This window comes from Poecilia latipinna, unplaced genomic scaffold (assembly GCF_001443285.1).
Source record: "Poecilia latipinna isolate Pla-1442-1.1 unplaced genomic scaffold, P_latipinna-1.0 Scaffold2702, whole genome shotgun sequence".
Classification (NCBI taxonomy): domain Eukaryota; kingdom Metazoa; phylum Chordata; class Actinopteri; order Cyprinodontiformes; family Poeciliidae; genus Poecilia; species Poecilia latipinna.
Window position 1 is genome coordinate 56,242 of NW_015115318.1, and position 19,939 is coordinate 76,180.

At 37.3% G+C, this 19,939-nt stretch overlaps 1 protein-coding gene and 1 long non-coding RNA gene across 4 annotated transcripts; both read right to left on the reverse strand.

The window, feature by feature from the left end:
* Positions 1-1,395: 1,395 nt before the first annotated feature.
* On the reverse strand, positions 1,396-3,910 carry LOC106938825 (uncharacterized). The gene is made up of 2 exons (XR_001422700.1): positions 2,280-3,910; positions 1,396-2,245 (listed from the first exon to the last, which is right to left on the reverse strand). It is a non-coding gene; the product is annotated as an uncharacterized LOC106938825 (long non-coding RNA).
* An 864-nt stretch (positions 3,911-4,774) lies between these two features.
* On the reverse strand, positions 4,775-19,085 carry LOC106938824 (mothers against decapentaplegic homolog 2-like). 3 transcript variants are annotated; one of them, XM_015021007.1, is made up of 11 exons: positions 18,916-19,085; positions 14,664-15,174; positions 10,275-10,364; positions 8,815-9,008; positions 8,477-8,611; positions 7,960-8,022; positions 7,535-7,588; positions 7,208-7,420; positions 6,488-6,625; positions 5,852-5,996; positions 4,775-5,012 (listed from the first exon to the last, which is right to left on the reverse strand). In XM_015021007.1, exons 2-11 carry the CDS (start codon positions 14,918-14,920, stop codon positions 4,889-4,891), a joined length of 1,413 nt encoding a protein of 470 aa, XP_014876493.1. In that variant the 5' UTR covers positions 14,921-15,174; positions 18,916-19,085; the 3' UTR covers positions 4,775-4,888. The 3 variants fall into 3 exon arrangements, with proteins under 3 accessions (XP_014876493.1, XP_014876492.1, XP_014876494.1); XM_015021006.1 differs by having other exon boundaries at positions 7,948-8,022; XM_015021008.1 differs by lacking the exon at positions 10,275-10,364 and having other exon boundaries at positions 7,948-8,022.
* Positions 19,086-19,939: the final 854 nt, after the last annotated feature.

The following is a 19,939-nucleotide window of genomic DNA, read 5'->3' on the forward strand; positions in this document are numbered from 1 at the left end:
ATGTCAACACTGATAGATTAGTTTTAATAAACTGTGTGTAAAATGGGATGCGTTTAAAATTAGAACATTAAAAAATAATATGCTATTTTATGCTTACCTTTTCTAGTCAACGATACGAAACCTCAACAAGTATGTAAAACAAATGGCATGTGAATTGGACGATTAAATTCTAACTTTTAGCAGCGTCAGTCATCGTTTTAGCTCAAAAACAAGCGGAAATCCAGAAAACAAAACAAAAAACGTAACCTCACGCAGCTGCTTCTTCTGATCTAATTAATACCGCCCTCGCGGTAGTTTGTTCACGCAGAAACGGACTCGAGCCTTCTTGTTGGTCCAACTTACTGCCTCGATTCCTATTGAGCGGACTCTGCCGCCGCAATGTTTGCAGCTGAAAAAGAGACCGCATAATTTCCTTTCCACTTTGCTATTTACTGCTTCAGTCTAAAATCTGAGAAAATGTATATTATATTATACATTTCCTTAAAGTTGGTGACATCACAATAAGTACTAAAATGAAGCTGTCAGTAGTAGGCTAGGTAAATAATAGTAAATAAAGCCCAACTTTGTCAAGGAATGCCACCTCAAGTGCAGGTGGTGGAAGACAGAATAACCACTCCTATTGGACAATGTCTCCATTGTGTCTCCCACCCCATGCATGGAGCTGTTGCTGAACTGGAGAGCTCCTTCAGTGACAGACCGGTGCACCCCAGATACATAAAGGAGCCTTAGGACTTTCCTCCAGAATCAGCTTGTTTTTATAAACATCACTGCTCTGAACTAAAGCTAGCTGGTTGTTTACATGCCTATTGGTATTTGTACAGCGTTTCTCATTTCAAATACTTTCCCTGCAGTTATTTGCATTGTTTTTCCCACTTCTTGTAAAGAATCTGTTGTTTCTTAGTGCAAATATACATTCACATTCTGTACATTTTTTTTTAAATTATGCTACTTAGTACCACATGTCTTTCAGTCTGTGTGCCATTTTAAATCAATACAGTATTTTCTTAACACTGCACATACATTTGCCTTTCTTGTAGAGTACCATAAAGTTTGTTTCTATTCTATTAAGAATAGGCAGATTTAAATTTTGATTCTGAAGCATTTGACTAACTTGAGCTTCCCCCTTACTGAGCTACAATTTTGGTCATTCGGTGCTTGCAGCAATCTCTTCCTGCTTTTCCCCTATAGTGTTCACTGGAATGGTAGAGACAGATGGACTGAATTGCATTTGTTCAAACAAACTTAAAAATTTTTTTTGAACTCTACGAAGTGTGTAAATAAATGACTCAAATGTATTGGTAAAAACAAAACAAAAAAACACCGATCAGCCAGAGACATGTTTGAAGTTTGTTTCTAGGTCTGTAGGCGTGGCACAATGAAAAGTTCTGAAAATTATTCATTGAAGTAAAACAGCTTTATTAGTGTACACTGTAAGAAGTCGTAAATGTTGGATAGCTGGAAAGCCTATTGAGATCATTGCTTGAAGAACATCGATTCTAACAGGCTGCGTTTTAGTGGATATGCTCCGTTTATAGCAAGCAGAGGGAACAACGTGTATGGAAAAATAAAAAGTAACAACTATATAACATTATACAACATCACAAGTGACATGTAGGAACTTCACTTTATCCAAGAAGCTTCTTTCATAGGACATTTGCTGGAAAGATGCTTGTTTTGGAATACACAATTGTCATCACAATAAGAAGAAAATACAATATGATCTGTATGTAGGAATGCAGACATCAGAATGTTTTAAAGTGTCCTTCACAACCGCATTTGACTCCAGATTGCCTCTAAAAGGGAGAGCAGCTGGTTGGTCTGACAGTACAATCTATTGCAAAGGCTCTTGATGGATCCTGGCAATATGCACGTAAAAGGTATAGCCATTAAGAAGATTTCCTGGGCATACAGTTCGAACACTTTTAGGTCAATGCATAGAACTAACACTTGTATCATTGTGAAATAAAAGTAAACGTATCTTAGACTCAGCTTGTAAGACGTTGGCTGAGCCAGCAAAATTACAAGACAGGTGGGAAAGTTCCAGAACAGAGGTATAATATAATCGGCTTCAGGTCATGAGTAACTTCAATCCAATTTAAAGAAAGAAAAAAAAAAACTATTAACAGTTCTCCATGACAAGGTGTCATTGTGGGTTAAATAAACATCCAGACAAAGCTACTCTGCAGCACTAACATTTGTTCTTATGCACTTTTGCTTCAAATTTGTGCAGACAAATGCTTTAAATCTAGCCTCTGCAAAGATATCAAATGAAAAAAAACAAAAAAAAACAAAACAAAACAAATCTAAACCTTCTGTGATTTGTCTTACCAAACATATTTGTAATGTGCAGTTTCCCTTCAGTTTTAGCATGCAAACCAAATAATTCAGTTTTGTTTGGAGAAAATACACAGATTGAAATCATGAGTCAAAATGACATTTAGATGTTTGACCTAATTTTCAAATTTCTTTCTTTTTTAAGACATTCTGTTCACGCGTTTAATGTCCACTTAAACAGAACACGGCCTGGAGTGAATATGAGCATGTAAACAAAAATCTACAGTGTGTAAGCACAGAGTTTTGAAACTGTTGTTTCACTAATGCTGGTGAGAGCTTTCATATGCATAAGAGGCATGGGCCACTTACCTCGACCAAAGTTTATAAATTATCTTGAGGTACATCCCACATGATCTAATAAAAAGCAGGATGATAAAAATGCAATATGCACACTTATTTAGACTTGTATGAACTTAGACATATGATACGAATAGAAATGTCAGATTATAAAACTGTAATACCCACAGTGTTCATCCAAATGTGCTGCAATATGGTCAGGACATGCATTTTTGACTTAAGTCTTTACATTAATCTTTAACCGTCAAACTGTGAAAATCCTATAGCGACCCATGTCTATTGCATACAGGAATGTTCTGGGTTGTAAGACATTTCAACAGTTTCCTCAGTTGTAAAATAGGTCAAATTACACCAAAAATCTGCTATTTCATTATTTAATTCTCTCTAAAAAGGTGATATGACTGATCAAGCTATGCGCACGCTTAGTCTTTGGTTACACCCCAGCTTTTGCGCTGCTGAAAAGTTGGTAACAATTAAATTATCTATTTAAAAAAACCCAACAACAACAACGACATTGAGAGTAGCTAATTATAACAATCAAAGATCTCGTCACTTTGATCCAAGTAGCCAAATTCTGAGTTGAAGGGTGCACATTTCAACATGTTTTTATTGGCAAGTTACTGGAAATTGTAAATCCTTATAATACACCAAAATCACAAGTCATCATCAAGCTGCAACTATTGAAAACAAAGGGTATTTCCTAAAGAACAAAAAATACCATCTAAGAAAAAGAGAACATTTTAAATATATTTATATATATATATATAAAAAAGGTACAAAATTAATGTAGCTAAAACCATTTGTAAAGAAAATGATAAATGTGTAGTATAACTAGCTTGTTGAACACTTAAAGCTTGAAGACCTTACTGCAAAATACCAAAAGAGATTGCTGGTTTTCAGATCGACGAATGCATTGGGTGACTGAAGAACAAAATTCTTTACAATGGCAATGGAGGGCAGGAGAAAAATGTATGTTTACTTTTAATGGACAATTCAGAGCACATTATATTTGACATCGAAGGCAACTTTCTTAGGGGTGCATAATTTGGGGCAGTGCAAGTACAGTATAGAAGCTATTTTATAGATTTATAGATTAAAGTCCCACCTTGGAGGACTTTTTCTCTTGATAATTTGTTATAATTTGAAAACTGCATCAGTTCAAAATATTAGACTTGTGCATTTTTTTTTTTAAACATTTGGAAATCTCAGAGATAATCCTCTTATTGCGTGTCAGACAGAAAGAAGCAAAGATGAAGCTCTAAACAAAGCTACTGGTACATCGTGTAACAGAAGGCGTAAGAGCATGCAACGTGGGTTAAATACTGTGATATCAAAGAATTTGTTAAAAAAACACTTGATTGGTTTCCTGCAGATGCAGAGAGGTGGGATGTTGTATGCTCTTCTCATTGCTCCAAGACTTTCTTAATTTATCCATTATTTATTTGTGCTGAGCAATCACTGATACCGCTATAAATATGTTTATATATAGGAGTTTTAATTTACCAACTATCCAATGAACAAACATCTTTAAACTTACACTGAGTTTGCAGAAGACAATTTGTTTTAAAAACAGGGTGTTTGTGTGCATGTGATGATACAAACACCAACAAATTGTCTCCTTCAAGAGCTGAAGAGCACACTCCAGGATAACCAGGTCAATGATCACAACAACTCGGATAAAACAGGATGGATGACGGGGGGTTGGGGGGAAAGTCATGCTAAGTAGTGAGTCCGACTTTGGTTAAATAGAAGCTGGAGTGGCAGTTGGTTAATGTTGTGTAAACTGAACTATTCACACTAAATCAATGAGTTGAGCTGAGCTGAGCTAGTGGTTAGGACAGACGGTTTCTAAAAATTACTAGGTGTCGTGCTTGATCCCCAAAACTGTTGTGTCGTCCCTGAGGACAGTAAGGCTCAGTCCTGCTTCAGGTTTCTTGATCAGAGCCCAGATGTTGACGTCGTCGTTGTCCATAATGAAAATCACTCTCTCTACACCGAGTTCTCATATGGATTTTGCAGGCCAATTTCAACTATAAGGGTTGACGAATATTCAGCTCCACAAACAAACTTCCAGGGTAATCCTTTACAGATGCCGTTCTTCTATCGTCTGGTCCATTGTATGACATTTTGTTCTTTGCTTTAATTTTTTTTTTTTTAAACGCTATTAGTACATTATTTAAGACTGCATGGTAGTCTCCTTTAAGACAAATTGTTTTGATGTTGTGAAATGTCAGTCTGACTTTGCATGGATCTCGTTTTAGGACATACTAGAGCAGCGAGCTTGTGGGGTACCCATCTGGGTCAGCACTTTATCCAACCACTGGAGGGGGCCATTGAGATGCAGTTCGATCCAACAAGGAGTGCTGGTTACAGTCTGGCGTCTGTGTGAAGAGGACATTCCAAAAGATAAGGGCAAATACATTTATACACAAAATGCCAATTATTTTCCCAATTACACATTTAGTAAACTTTTTTTTTTATATACAATGAAACACTAATCTGATAGGAATCTTAACAGCCTATAGTTGTTCATACACCAATTACAAATATTTCCTACCCTTGAACCTTTTAAGAATTTGTCACTTTACCACAAAAAGATATTTTATTTTATTAGCACACACCACCAAACAGTTCTGCGCTGTTTGGTGTTGGTGGAAGAAAATTACACATGGGCTTCAAAAGAAAAAAAAAAGTTTTATGCATTTGTCTTCATAAGTCACCTAAACCAGTTAGAGCTCACCTGTGTGAAATTTAATCTCAGTATAAATACGGTTGATCGCAGAGTTTTGTTGGAGAAAATCACCTAACAAATGACCATCCGCCTAATTAACAGGCCAAATATGGACAGCATTAATCAAAGCAGTCAAGAGCCCCATGTTACCCTTAAAGGAACTACTTTGGTCTATAGGTCATGTGGAAGAATCTGTGGACAGGATAACATTTAGTTCTGCACTCCAAAAAACAAAACAAAACAACAAAAAAAACCTAGCATTTAAGGAAGAAAAAGGGGGAAAAAAAGCATTAGTCCTGTTTACACATTGCCACAAGTCATGTAAAACTATCCATAAAAAGGCTGAAAGCACCAGAAATGAGATCTTGTTACACTCTGAAACACTAAGAAATTTTTACAAGGCAACAGTGATCTGATAGGAATCTTAAAAGCCTACAGTTGTCCTGGATGACAGAATGATGGAATAATGAGTGTAAGGGCATAACTTACCTATACTCTGCTCCCCAACCCTTGACGAAGCTCATTCTGATTGTGCACATTCTGGTTAGTTGGTACACTGCCTCAAAGCCCTGGTTGACCGACTGGGCTAGCAGGGCTGCGAACTCCTGGTTGTTAAAAATCTTCAGATTACAGCCTAAGAAGAGTAGAAATAAAGACCAATGCACCTAATAATAATTCTTCAAATTCTGACATGCTAAAAACTCTTCTGAAAACTAGAACAAATACTGTGAAATTATGACCAATCAGAACTGTTGAATTTACTTTGTGAAGCTACAATTAGAGAAACAAGAACTGTCGTGTGTGTGTGTGTGTTGTCTACTGAAGGCCCTGAACATCTGCAACATCCCCATCTTCACTTTGCACGATTCTCTGTAAAGCGACCCTCTACCTCAGCTCACCCAGTCCATTTGGCCATGAATTAAATGTTCAAAGTTACATGGGTACAGATGAGTCAGTGTGTGGGCGAGTGTGTGACAAATCCTGTCACATTATGGAGGCTCTTTCTGGCTTTTGTTCATTTGTATCAGTTTACTTGGTGAATTTTTAGTACAAACAAGACACAAACCATCAACAAAGGAAGTAAAAGAAAAATAAAAAAATAAGAATATTTTAATGTGTATCAACCTGGTGGTATCTTGCAGACGGTAGCTGGGTGCCACCCATATCGCTGGTTGCAGTTGGGACTCTGAACAAAGATGGCACTGTCACTGAGGCACTCGGCAAATACCTCCCCTCCGATGTAATACAACCTGACGCCACGACCTGCAGAGGTTTAGACAAAACGTGAGGAGAAAAGAGAGGGTGGGGGGGGGAAATCCCAAGGTGTTAACTAAAAGGGGAACAATCTTAAAACTACACGGCCTTTCAAATTAGAATTATTAGATTTCATCATCTTTACATGAGTAATAAGATAAATCAGAATCGGAAATGTATTTATATCCCGTGAACTTTATTTTTACATTTCAGTGCATCTTATTTGGATCTGAAAAATCTGAATTTCTAAGCACTTACGTCAAATACATGTACGCTAAATGCAACTTCTCTAAAGCAATTTGTGATTATTAGTACATTTTAAAAGGAGCAAACCTGTTGCATGTGTGAAGGTATTAAAAAACAACAACTTTCCACTATAATATTCCTATGTTATAAAGATGTTTAATTGAGAAGTCAGAATAATTCAGCACTGCCCCTCTCCCATGTGTTGCCGACATCGGCTATTACATATCTTCACAGAAAAGACTAATGGAAAATGTTTTCTGTCGCCACACCAGAAGAGTGTTGACAAATAATAAATAAGCACCCTTTTTGTAATCGTAATAAGTTCTAATAAGCTACTGTCTATACCTATATGCCTCCGTGTCATCTCCACAGTGGCATTTCTGTTGACATTGCTGAGAAGGCCTAAACAGAAGCGTTCCGAGTTGGAGGGATCTGTGAAGCCGTCGACGGTCAGAGATGGCTGCGAGGCGTGGAAGGTCTCACCGACCCGCTGGTTCAGCTCGTAGTAAGCTATAGAGCACCAGAAAGCTGGTTCACTGTAAGTGACCGGCTGAAGGTCTGAGAGGAGAACATCAAAGAAATATTTGTTCAATTTGTATTTTCGGACCCCGAACTGCGTCAGTGATCCATTCATTTCCGCAGCTGGAAAATGATTTTAAGAAGTGAACTCACCCAGGCCATGACTGACCGGTGACAGAGCGCTTGGTGACATTTCTGCTGGTGAGCCTGGTGGGAAAACAATCACTTCTACTTATTTCATTCTATTACAATCTTAAGTGAACAATAATATTGCTGTGAAAACCAATATTTTGTTCTGTCATTTTGAGACCAGTTATATTTAGTGCGATGATGATGTTACCTCTGCTACTAATACAAATGATTAATAATTGTTCATGGCGGGAAGGCTTGAAAAATCTATTGTGAACTTTGTTTTCTACCATAGATTGAGATTTTAAACACAGTGGGATACAGAGAGACGCAATTTTATGCACATTAACTGGTCTGAAATGGTTGCCCTGGTAATTTTTGTATGCTTCAGAGAAGTGAGTTTAACAGCAGTCCCGAACTACAACCATCAAATCTACCTGATTCCATACTTTGATTCATTTGCTGGTCGCTGGTTTCTCCGTCTTCACTCATGTATCCCGGAGGAGGAGTGTCTGTAAACAGGAAATAATTGAATGCATTTGTTTTCATGAAAAACTAATTAGTGAAGAGCTGAAATGTGGCATCTGTTTTCCAAGCGCTTCCGCTTGGAAAACGGAAAACAGACTGAAAACAGGCTGAATACACAAACCTATTTTGTGTATTCAATCAGCTCCAACTTGATCTTACTTCTAATACGTTTTATTAAAGTTTTCATGCCTAACAATTTAGGCAGCTTTATGGCAGAAATGTAATCATTGCTGAAGTGAAATCACTTTAAAATAAAATGATTGTATTTTAACTAAGTGATTATTACCCAAATGTTTTCCAGGGATTTTATAAAAGGAAAAACTATTTAAAACAATGACGTCATTCAACTCTACAGTCAGACATTGAATTGAAAATGTTGGGCTTGTTTGACAGATTATGTGTGAAGGTGGTTAAGGTACCCTTGTGCCCAATACAAACCTGGTATATAGTTGTTAGGAGGTTCTATGCCTGCAGGAAAGTTGGTGTTTTCAGGGATAGAGTTTGTGAAGTCGTCTAGAGGTGGAAGCTCGGTCAGAATCTCTGTGTGGCGTGGCACCAACACAGGAGGCAGCACTAAGAAGAAAAGTCAGACAATTTGTTTTTTCCCCCTATGCAAGTCAAATTTGAGGAGATAGAAACAACATACTTGAAAAACGCCATAAAGACGCTGTACAATGACAAGGAAGACACACTTAAACTACATGGATTTAATTCAGCCCTGCTAGTGCACATTTATTGGAAAGAAATGTTTTTTTTTGTTTTCCAATTATCATTACCAGGCGTCTCCACTCTCTGGTAGTGGTAAGGATTGACACAAACTTCATCCTTCTTGAGGTTGAATGCATATTGGCAAGTGTCGATGGCCCTAAGCTCGTGGTGACTGTGAAGGTCAGGCCATCTCCACAGGCGGCAGTAGATGACATGAGGCAGGCCTTTACGATGAGAAACCTGAAGGCGGCCATCCAGTGACCTGATGCAACCGGGAAGGAAACAGGCAGATAACTCAACTCAGAAAACTGGAAGAACAGTAGATAGACACTCAATGCGTTTGTGCTGCACTGACTTTCAAGTTTGGTGTTATTTATTGAGGTAATACACAAAGAAACAATGAACTATTGAGGTTAAATATAAAAAAAAAATCATTTTGAGGAGACATTATTTATACCTTAAAACACAGCTTTTAACTACAACTATGAGGTCAATATCAAATGACAATTCTGATTGTAATAAAAAATTCTTTTAGAAAGATTAAGCTGTTATAACTAAGCCACAAGGCTCTTCTAGGAAAAGTGTAGTAAAATGTTAATGTATTTTATGGAATTTTTTAAACCTACAAATAGTAGAACCAGATTGTGAAGTGGAAAGGAAAAAAACTAAAACTGTGCTGTGCAACAAGTCCATAATTTAGCACACTTTATTCTAAACACCCTAAATAAAGTGTAGCACAACCAATTGCCCTCAGATCTCAAATAAGTAGATAAATTTGGTTCAATGAAGGAGGTTTGGTTCAATGATGAAGAAAACATGGTGCTGGCAGCAGGGTGCTGTGGGGGCATGTTTGTTCAGTCAGTATACGGAAAGTTGGTAAAAGTTGGTAGATGTAAGGAAACACAGGAGAGGAGTTCTAAAAGCAAACCACAATCTGAGAAATACAAGACACTTCCAGGAAAACACTACACAAACAGCATGACCCAAAGTACATTAAGGTGTTAGAATGGCCTAATTAAAGTCTTGGCTGAGAACCAACTGAGATTGTCTGACTGAATGTGAGCTAATTGGCATAAAATAGGGAAAACAATCAGTCTATGGATTTGCAGACCTTAGCAAAATGCCCCGAGGCTCAAACTGTTTTCCTTTTCTTGTCACTGAACACTTCAGGACATTCCAGACATTCTTTGTCAATACCCTAACTTGTCAGAGGGATTTGGTAACAGAAGATGGACCACAATATTGGTTATATTGCCATAATGACATGGCTGATTGGTACAAAAAAAAGTATTTAAGAATAAAAATAAACACCTACAGGCTCTTCTCATCACTTACTCTGCAAATTGTTAAATGGTTAAGGTATTTCTATAATTGCAGCAGTAAAACCAACATAAACAATAACAATGAAAATGAGGACAAAATGCAATCTGCAATGGTAATGTATGTTTTAAAGCAACAAGTGAGCATTATTTTATGCTTTTGTGTGAAACAGGAGATGCGTATTGACAGTGCATGCGAGTGTATTCACCTGCTATGGTCAGGGTATCCGTACATGCCTGTAGAGTCCCACTGCTCTATCGTGTGGCCTGAGCCCAGACCCCACAGTTCTGAGCAATTGCTACAGACACACACATACACACACACAGGACAAGTGGAAAACATGATCAAAATAAAAGCAAACAGATGGTAAACATGAGGTGTTTCAACTTAAAAGAATGAAATCACAAATGTGCATCGTTGATCTCTTGATAAACACACACACAAAAGTATCCGCTCACCCAATTCCAAAGTAATGGAATTCAGCTGTTCCAATCACTTTTATTGTCACACATGTCTTTTGTTATTAAAAACAACTTCAAGCACCCAGGAACCCAGGCTTCTTTTATAAACATTTGTGGAAAAAATACAAATTAATCCTAACCTGAAGGTTGAAATCCAACAACCTTGAAGGAGTTTTGGTTTGGCAGCTTCCAAGAGAAAGGCGTTGCCTGACCGAACTGTTACAAATACAAGGTTATCTTTGTATTTTTGTGAAAGCCCCAATCCGAAAATGCTTCCTGCACTGTAAGAAGATAGGTTGAACAATTTTGAAATGATTTAGAATTTGGAGACTGGAAGAAAGGTCTCCTCGTCCAACATTAATGGATCAATAATTGCACTGCAATCGGCTGATCAATGCTGTAATAAAGCCGATGGATTAAAAATGGATGTCTCTTAACTTCATATGTGTTTGAAGACAGCAGAGCGAATACTTTTGGCAGCATTTTCTTACTTTCCACTAAGATCAAGCAGATGAACAATGATTATATGACAATTTCAAATGAGACGAGAAGTGATATGATGCAATCAAACGGTGCAAGGAGCTGGAAGAAACCTAACATTTATCTAGGAACACATTTAGTTAACTGGGGGGAAAAAAACTCAACTATAAATGTATCTTTATAAACCGAGTAAAACCTTTCAGTGATATTAAAAAATTAAACCAACATGAGATTAGTGATAATATGTAAAGTATAGAAGTTTGTCAATTTCTAGTTTCTCGACAATTAGAAAAAGTCTCACCCCTTATTTGAGTTGCACATGTATAAAAAAAAAGTTACATTCACGCCTATTTCCAAGACAAAAGAAGTGAAATGGAAAGAAAGACAAATTACACAAATATATCTTAATGAAGACAAAGAAATTCAAAAACAAGACTAAAGGATTTAAATTGGAAAAAGAAAATCTGAATCTAAACATTTTTATGTGAATGACCAAAATGTTGGTTGGTCTGTTGCAATGTTTCTCACCATGTTCAGGCAGAGAAAGGGAGATTTTTCACTCTGATCAAAATAATTGTCTTGCCTGTCTGTACAGGACTTTCTATCTCCAAACACATTGACACACAAAGTTTTGCAGGTACAAGCAGAAAAAGAGTTTAATCAAATGTAAAAAAAAATGTTTTTCCAAGTGTCTTGCTCACTCGAAAGCTAGAAACAAACACTATTTACAGGTTTGCACATGAATTATGATAGAAGTACATAGAAATCCTATTCAGATGCTCTCCTGACAGTCAAGCCCCAGCTCTTGTAGATGAAAACTGCAAGACAATATCCAGAGCAATTCACCTTAGCTTCCATCAGACTTACTTTCTCACGTTAAAAGGAAAGAATGATATGCATCAAAAGCCTGGAATCCTAAAAGTAAACTTCTGTGTTCGTGTGGGTATTACATCCCGACATTTCAGAAAAGATGAAATGCTAAAATTAATTCTGTAGCAAAACAAGTCATTGAACCTGAATATGCAAAAAAAAAAAAGTATGCCTCAACCGTGTCACAACTGAAAAAAATAAACAGAAAAAAGCTGACCTAAAAACTTCTCAATCTCAATTCCTGAAACTTCTTGAGAAGTTTTACAACAACAATAAAACAAATAGACATAATCTCATAATCCCAACTTCAGAATTAGGTATAGAGCAAAGACATTTAAATCCGGGATGAAAATATGCATCAGGAATAAATCTCATTTGGTTTGTCTTTTAAAAAAGCCATAGGTGTCATTTGTACATGCGATGGACAAATAAATGTAGGAGCCTTCTTTTTGTCATGAGCATAAAGGAGCAAATAATATTTTGTAAATAATTACACTTTAAAGCAAAGTTGGCAATTTTAATGGACTTTCATAGCAACTTTTAGAGCAACTTTGCATTAAAAGTGTCATTTTTTACCAAATGACACTTCATGACAACAGTCACAGACATTCATAAAGGCTCGTTCATGTTCATGACAGGTGTTGTGTTGCGTCATGTTTATGATACCGTTATGTCAGTCTTATGCACACCCCGTCAAATAAAGTGTTACCCTATTTTGCTGTAGTAAAAGCGCAAAAGTAGGCGCATAAAGCTCATTTCAGAAGATAACATTTTCATAGAATCTCTATACATTTTCAGGCTACTAAAACTGCTATTTCCTGGGAGTGAGATTATGATCAGCTCCAGCTTAGGGCCACATTGTTCTGTTCACAGAGAAAGCCCAGATGCAGATAAAAACACATCGTTTCTTTATCTTTTCTAGTGCAACCTGGCTCCAAAGCAATAACTCTCGACTGATAAGAATGTTTTGCTTAACAATAGAAGTGCCACACCGCGTAAATCACCCCTTTTCTTTAGAGGTTTCAGATTCAAAGACAATATGCCACATCAACTTTGAAAACTTTAAGTTCTGATGCACGTAGCAACTCCCTTTCCTGTGCTTTTATCTGTTGCTGGATTGTTTCATTTCAATGCATCTTCACCTAAATGTGCTGCCAAACCTATCAGCTTTTGTGGCCGAGTGTGTTTTACTTACAAAGAACATTGTGCTGAAACCTTCTTTGTAAGGCATCAACAATTAATTAGGGCTGCAACATTTAGTGATGGTAATTAACAACATTGAGCTAAAATTAGATTGCAGATGCTTTGCATAAAACCACATACATGTTTTCAATGCAAACAGGAAGTTGCTGAAACATTATATCCACTTTCTGATGAATTAATATTACACAATATACTTAATTATACATTATTCTAATTTGAGACTGTGGCTTTCTACGAAATATGAGACCTTATGAACAAACATCCTGCAGGTAGACATTAACGGGAGTCCTCTTTATAATCTTTATTTATAAATTAAGTTATGAAGCATAGAGAAATGCAGCACTTCCCTCACCCATCTGTTAATGTACACTGGAGGTCAGCTGGAAAAGCAAGACAAAGCTGGATTTTGGATCCAATGGGGCAGTTCAGTAAAAAGCTTTTCCAATAGTTTGAAGAAATCTGAATTACCTTTCAGGCCTAGCTCAAAATCAAAATAAAAAAGAAAGTACAGGAACACCTGGACTGAATCGTTCTATACTAAACAGATGTTATTTTAAAGAGTTTGATTAGTGCTTGAAGATATAAAATGTTTCTCCTCACTGTGTAATAGTGCAGTTTTTTGCAGCATCTTTGACTGGATGGTCCACATGCCCAATCCGTCCTTCATGATTCATTTTGATTTATTGTGATAACTTATACAACAGAGTGAGAACAGAAGGTGTGCCAAAAGAAAGCAGAGATGGATTAAAATACCTTTTGACCAACTAGAAAAAAAATGCAGACATATTAGTCAGAGACATCATTAGTTGCAGCTATAATAAAAATATTCAATACAATCTAATGCCACCATTATGTCATCATAAAGAGCAGGGGCTGCAAATATGTTTCCACTATTGTACGGGGACGAAATCACACACACAACAGCGAGTGTGAAGCGAAGGGGATGAGTGGAGATGTGTGCGACACACTGCTTTAACCAAACACGTTTTATTATTCTACGTTTCTGAGGGGAAGTACACTTAAAGGCAGCACAACTTAATCTGCTGGGCCTGTGTGAAGAAATACTTTTAAAATCAGATGATGTGAAAGTATCAAGTGGAAGAGGAAACACCATTTTTAAATATCTTTATTGATGTCCATCAAGTCAAATCTAGAACCGGTTCTGCTGGTGATAGGTGCAGGACATCTGTTTCCTCAAGCTGGGTTTCACTTCTGCAGCCTTCTTAACCTATGGCACGACACAACAGGGAAGTGAACCCACTGTTGCCCAACAAAAACTGCACTTCTGATGACCGTGTGGGTGCTCATCATCCTTTTCTTTACATTTTCGTTTCTTCATACACCACTGCTGTGCTTATCAAAAATCTGTGGTGCTGGAGTGTGTGTGTGTGTGTGTGTGTGTGTGTGTGTGTGTGTGTGTGTGTGTGCCTGTGTGTTGAATTAGCAAATGGCAGGTTCTAAGAAGAAAATGCTCTTGGAAACAAAAAGATTTTTAGGCGTGTGTTTGTTCAAGGATTCCCACAATCACACAAAGGTTGGATCTGGTGTGTTTGCATCTAAAAATTCATATCACCTGCCCTTACCTTGGTATTGTTACGCATTTTGTGTTGCTGTTTTGTGCGCTGATGGCTTTCTCCAGCTCATCCAGCTGGCCGGTCTTCTTCAGCTTCTTCACCAGGCTTTTCACAGCTTTCTCGCACCATTTCTCCTCCTGCCCTCCTCCGTTCTGCTCCCCGACTCCACCGATTCCTCCGCCCGCTCCTCCGCTCCCGGCCGGAGTCTTCTTCCATCCCAGGAGGCGCTTCACGACCGGGGGTGTGAAGGGAAGAATGGAGGACATGGTGGCTCTTGCTTTCTGTCACGTGCGCGCAAGGGTTCAGACGGCCCTTGTAACTTGATATTAGGTGAAGATTTGTGAGGATTAGGAAGACGAGGTTTAACTTCTATTGAATCAAAAAAAAAATTGCACCAATATAAACGGATTGTGTGCAGGTTCTGGAAAGCAATTTAAAAACTAAGGCATTGGTCTAAAGAGGTCCTGGGGGTTCTTTGAGGAATAAAATGTAAGGAATAGAATAGAGCATCCAAGAAAACCTAAGAAAAGACAGAAAGCACCAATCAGTGGAAGACAGATTTTGATGAGATTGTGCACATTTCTTTCAGATAGAACAATACACATTTTCCAAGAAACCAAACGGCCTCAAGATCCAAGAATCTTCACAAGACAATAAACCAGGGTGGTAGTCAAAACACTACACACCCTGTTCTTAGAGGTGGTCCTAGACCATTAATTAGCTGCACTTTGTGCACAGAACTATAATCTGGTGTGTTCTAACCTCTAATAATCATACCTGTTCTGTTTCTCAATTGAAATAGGAAGATCAAATCAAACCTTGTGCACAACAGCTTTCTTCAACGACAGAGGAAAGCTGCAAATATATTTATGTTTCAATTTAAACACCTGTAAGAATGTTCAGCTAATAATCTCTAATGGCATAATGCAAACAACTCTAGTTATGTAATCCGTAAAAATGTATAAAACTGCCTGCGTATCCTTAAGTGGTGCTTCCTGACCTAGAAAAACTGCATAATGTCAAATTCAATAAAGTATGACATCACAGTCGCTCATATGCAGCTCTGTAAAAATCAATGTTAACATCTGAAGTATGCCGGTCCATTTGTGAACTCATTGATTTTACTCTTAATGTTGGAAGACGTCCATCCACCAGCATGCTTTTGCTCGTCTTCGCTTCGTGTGAAGGGGAAAAAATTAAGCTGGAGAATCAAAAATCAAAGCCAATTTGATCCACATAAAATATTTTCATCCCTCTTAAACTCTTTCCCTTTAAGTCTCATGACAACATCAAACTTTAATGTGACTTTAAGGAATTTTAGATCATAGAAAAACATAGCTCTGGAGATACACAATCTCCTCCAGTCTTTAGATTTCTGGAGCAACAACACTGATCAACAGAGCTTGAGGGATTCCTTTGTGAAAAAGAGCAATGCAGAATTTCTCAACCTAGCTGAGAAGGAAGACAGGATAACTCTCATCTGTGTGTTACTCTCTCCTAGAATGAAATCCACATGCTTAACCTCTGGACTTCTTCCGAACTGCGCAGTACACAGAAAATAGTTAACTCCAAATGAGGCAGCATTGGCTTCACGTGGTCAAAATATTCAATAGGTATGTTACCATCAGCGAGTCTGCAGCTTTTATTTCAGCTCTGGTGCATTAAAAACAACAATCCTGATTCACCTGAAATGAGAATATTATAGGATGCATTCCCACCAGCCCTGTTTGGTCTGATTTAATCAAACTCGAACTCGTCTGTCAAGAAAGTTCGGACTCATTAGGAGAGGTGTTAAACTTTGATGCGGACCTAAAAAGCAAACTGTGGTCCACCAAAGTCTTGGTACGGTTGAAGTGAAATCTAGTTTGGTAAAAATTTATATGTGAATGTCAAGCTGACTAGAGAAGGTTCCTAAAGCAGACAGTGGTCTACATTTATCTTACTTTATGGACTGTATTTACCCAGGGCATTCTGGGTAAACACAAACAAAACAAAAGTGCGAGCCCAGCACCAGCGGAAGAAATGTCTCGTGGTCTTTTACCAAATACAGAAGAGAAATCCTACAACCGCTAAAATCTAACGCCACGCCATTTTTGTTTACATTTTGTAAAGAAGGAACTTGCACTCCGTTTCATTTTCAGAGGTTTTTGTGTCGCTTCCTCCAGTAGTTCTTGGTGCAGCGCCACCACTGGCATGGGAGGGGAACAGATTTTTCAAAAGGTTTGGTTTGGTTGGCAGTGCAGAGTTCAAATGAATCACATCAGCTGAAAATGTAGCAAATGTTGCAATTTTGGTTCAAATTCAAACTGAAATTGATTGCTTTTCACACCTGACACAGAACTATCAAGTGTGAAAACATTATGAAACAAACTAAGTAGTCTGTTAGTTAAGACAACAAAAAATGTAATTTTAAAAAAGCCATCAACAATTGAAAAAAAAGTCTTAATTCCAGAATTCTACTATAATTTTTATATTAAAAAGAATAAGCAGAATACCATTTTATTCCCAAGCAGCAGAATTTCTATAGCTGTTTTTAATAGTGTAAAAATTATATCTACAGTAATGACCATGAAATAATTTTGTGATTTTGGGTCATCAGTACTTTACAGGTTTAACAAAGGGGCATCAATGTTTGATGATTGTCCACCTTTAACTATTTTATTCTATTGTAAATGAAATCCTTATTTTAATCACAAAAAAGGTGCCTGTTGCCAGCAGGCCACTACATTCATAAATGTACAAGCAACAGCAGATGTGAAGAATACAATACTGAGTGCTTCAGAGAGAGGGGCTTTCATGCCGTTGTAATAATTACTCCAGCTAAAGGTTTATACACAACTGAGAGGGAATATTTTCCTGAAACAACAGAAGCCTTTGTTGTTTGTTAGAAATACCACCAAAACGCAGTGCTATGCAAGAGCCCTCATACTAGGTATAGTACCATCAGTTTATGTTCCAGTCACTAGACCAGTAGTCACACTACTGCCTCAAAAACAAGTTTGTTTGTTTTTTCCTGTAGCTATTAGCTTAGAATTCAATTAATTATTCACATACCTACAGGTATCTTTCAACACTTTATAATACAATACACAGTTATGAATGACAGTTTCTGCAAAAAAAAAAAAAAAAAACTAACAAGAATTGAAATATGTAACTAAATAGTAAAGCAGTTTCCTTTTCTGTGTTAAATTCCTGAAATGAATTGGCTTTTATTATATTCAAATTTATCTACATACAAAAAATAAAAGTGACTTAATAAATCTGCTGATGCAAATGTGGCAAGAACTAAAATGCCAATAAAAACCAATTTAGTCACAAATTGCCAAAGTGGTTCCTTTAACCATTTCTATCTTTATGTTGGAATTTATCTTTAAATGAGTATCTCCCTTGTTTCAATCAATGTCAATGGAGGGACATAAATTCCCCCAGAATTTAGATTCTACAAGCTGAAACCCTCTCAATTTTAAACCAGCTCATAAAACCAAACCATTTTTTTTTGACAAGCAAGCCTATTGAAAATGTGGCAAGCATACCTAGCTACACCTTTAATAAATGTGCCAGCACCATTAGATGTTGCAAGAATGCATTACCGAGAGCTTGAGGGAGAGGGCTTTGATGTTGCTGTGGTAATTACTCCAGCTAAAGGTTAATACACAAATGAGAGGAAATAATTTCCTGAAACAACAGACGCCTTTGTTTGTTGGGAATACCACAGGAACAAAACGCACTAGGAGCCCTCGAAGTAAGAGGGAAAAGTCTCTACGTTAGCTGATTAACTAAGAGAGGAGGGAAAAGGTGATGATATGGCTACAACGTATCTCAGCTCCATCTATCAGGGTCTTGTAGGAAATATTAGCTCCGTTGTTTTGCAAGCAGCGTCTGGTTTTGTGTGAGAAACTGCGTGTTTGGGTTACTTCTACTCCGAGGAGAAGATACACACGATCTGAAGAATAAGCTAACGCTAACGGCGATTCAAAACAACCCCACGGCTGGCGACTTTGACTAAAGTCAGACAAAAGCGAGTCTAATTAAATGTTGGCTGTCCATCCATTAAGTACAAATAAAGAGAAAAACATAAGTTTCTTCACTTTAAAAATGACTGACATCCCATTCTGCTTGGCACTACAAAGAGTACGAAAAAAAAATCTGCTAGCACGCTTGCTACTTAGTGCCACAGACAAATAAACAGGACTGTTGAATGTTTTAGTCACCGCAAAAAAAACAGAAAAACGACTTCAAACATACTTTGAAATACACTTACCCAGTAAAGAGATGGAATGTGGTTGACTGGTCATTCAAGTACCTGACAGAAAAACCTGGCCGTTCATTTTAAATACACGTAGCGAGAGTAAAAAACTGTGTTCTCCTCCTCGGAGCCACCGGAATGATGGCCCTTCATTCATAGCTCAACCAAACATGCATTGCTACACGCAAAAAACCCACTCAAGTAGCTTCCTTAAGTCCCGCCTCCTCCTCATTTCTATTGGCTAAATCTTGGGAATCAGCGAATAACAAATTGAGAGACGTTCATCCTATTGGTCCTAACATGCATCTGTCATGCTTTAACGCCAACAATGGTGTTTTTGCAGTTTTGATTTTGATCAGTGAGAATTTGGTGGATACTTAGCCATTCATATTTTTTCAATATAGTGCAGTAAGCTACAATTTTATCATATATTTGCTTATTTCTCAGAAATCAAATTATAAAAAGAAAGCTCAAAAGTTACCTGTTTGACAAATGTAGCTAACAAAAAGCTAAGATTCAGTTTCTCAAAAAATATGGACATTTCATAAGACATTTGTTTATTTTTAAAACATAAATTGTATTTTATGTCTGTGTTACAGTCTATAAAAGTGGGTCAAAGTCTGATGAAGATGACTTGACGGCTGTCTAGCAGACAGACACTAGCACCTTTCACAAAAAGGGTGAACCACCATGACCACAAGGTCATTGTCAGAAACGCATGTTGTTGATTGGGTGCAGTTTAAATTCCATCATCGAAAAGTTTAGTAGAAGGAAAAAGTCTGGTATAAAAAATCTGTACAAGCAAAAAGATAATTGGAGATTAAGTAAAGCCTGTTCAAGAGATTGGGAGAGGTCCAAAGTCCTCTTTTCAGATTAAAGTGGGCCAATGTATTTTAAAGTTAACGTATGTATTGCCAGTAAATTTTAGAGCAATTCATGCTTCTCTCTAAGCTTTTTAGAGATGCTGATTTTATCTTGACACCTCCTCACTCTGGTAATGCCAATAACTATATTAATGATCAGTTTACTTGATGGACCA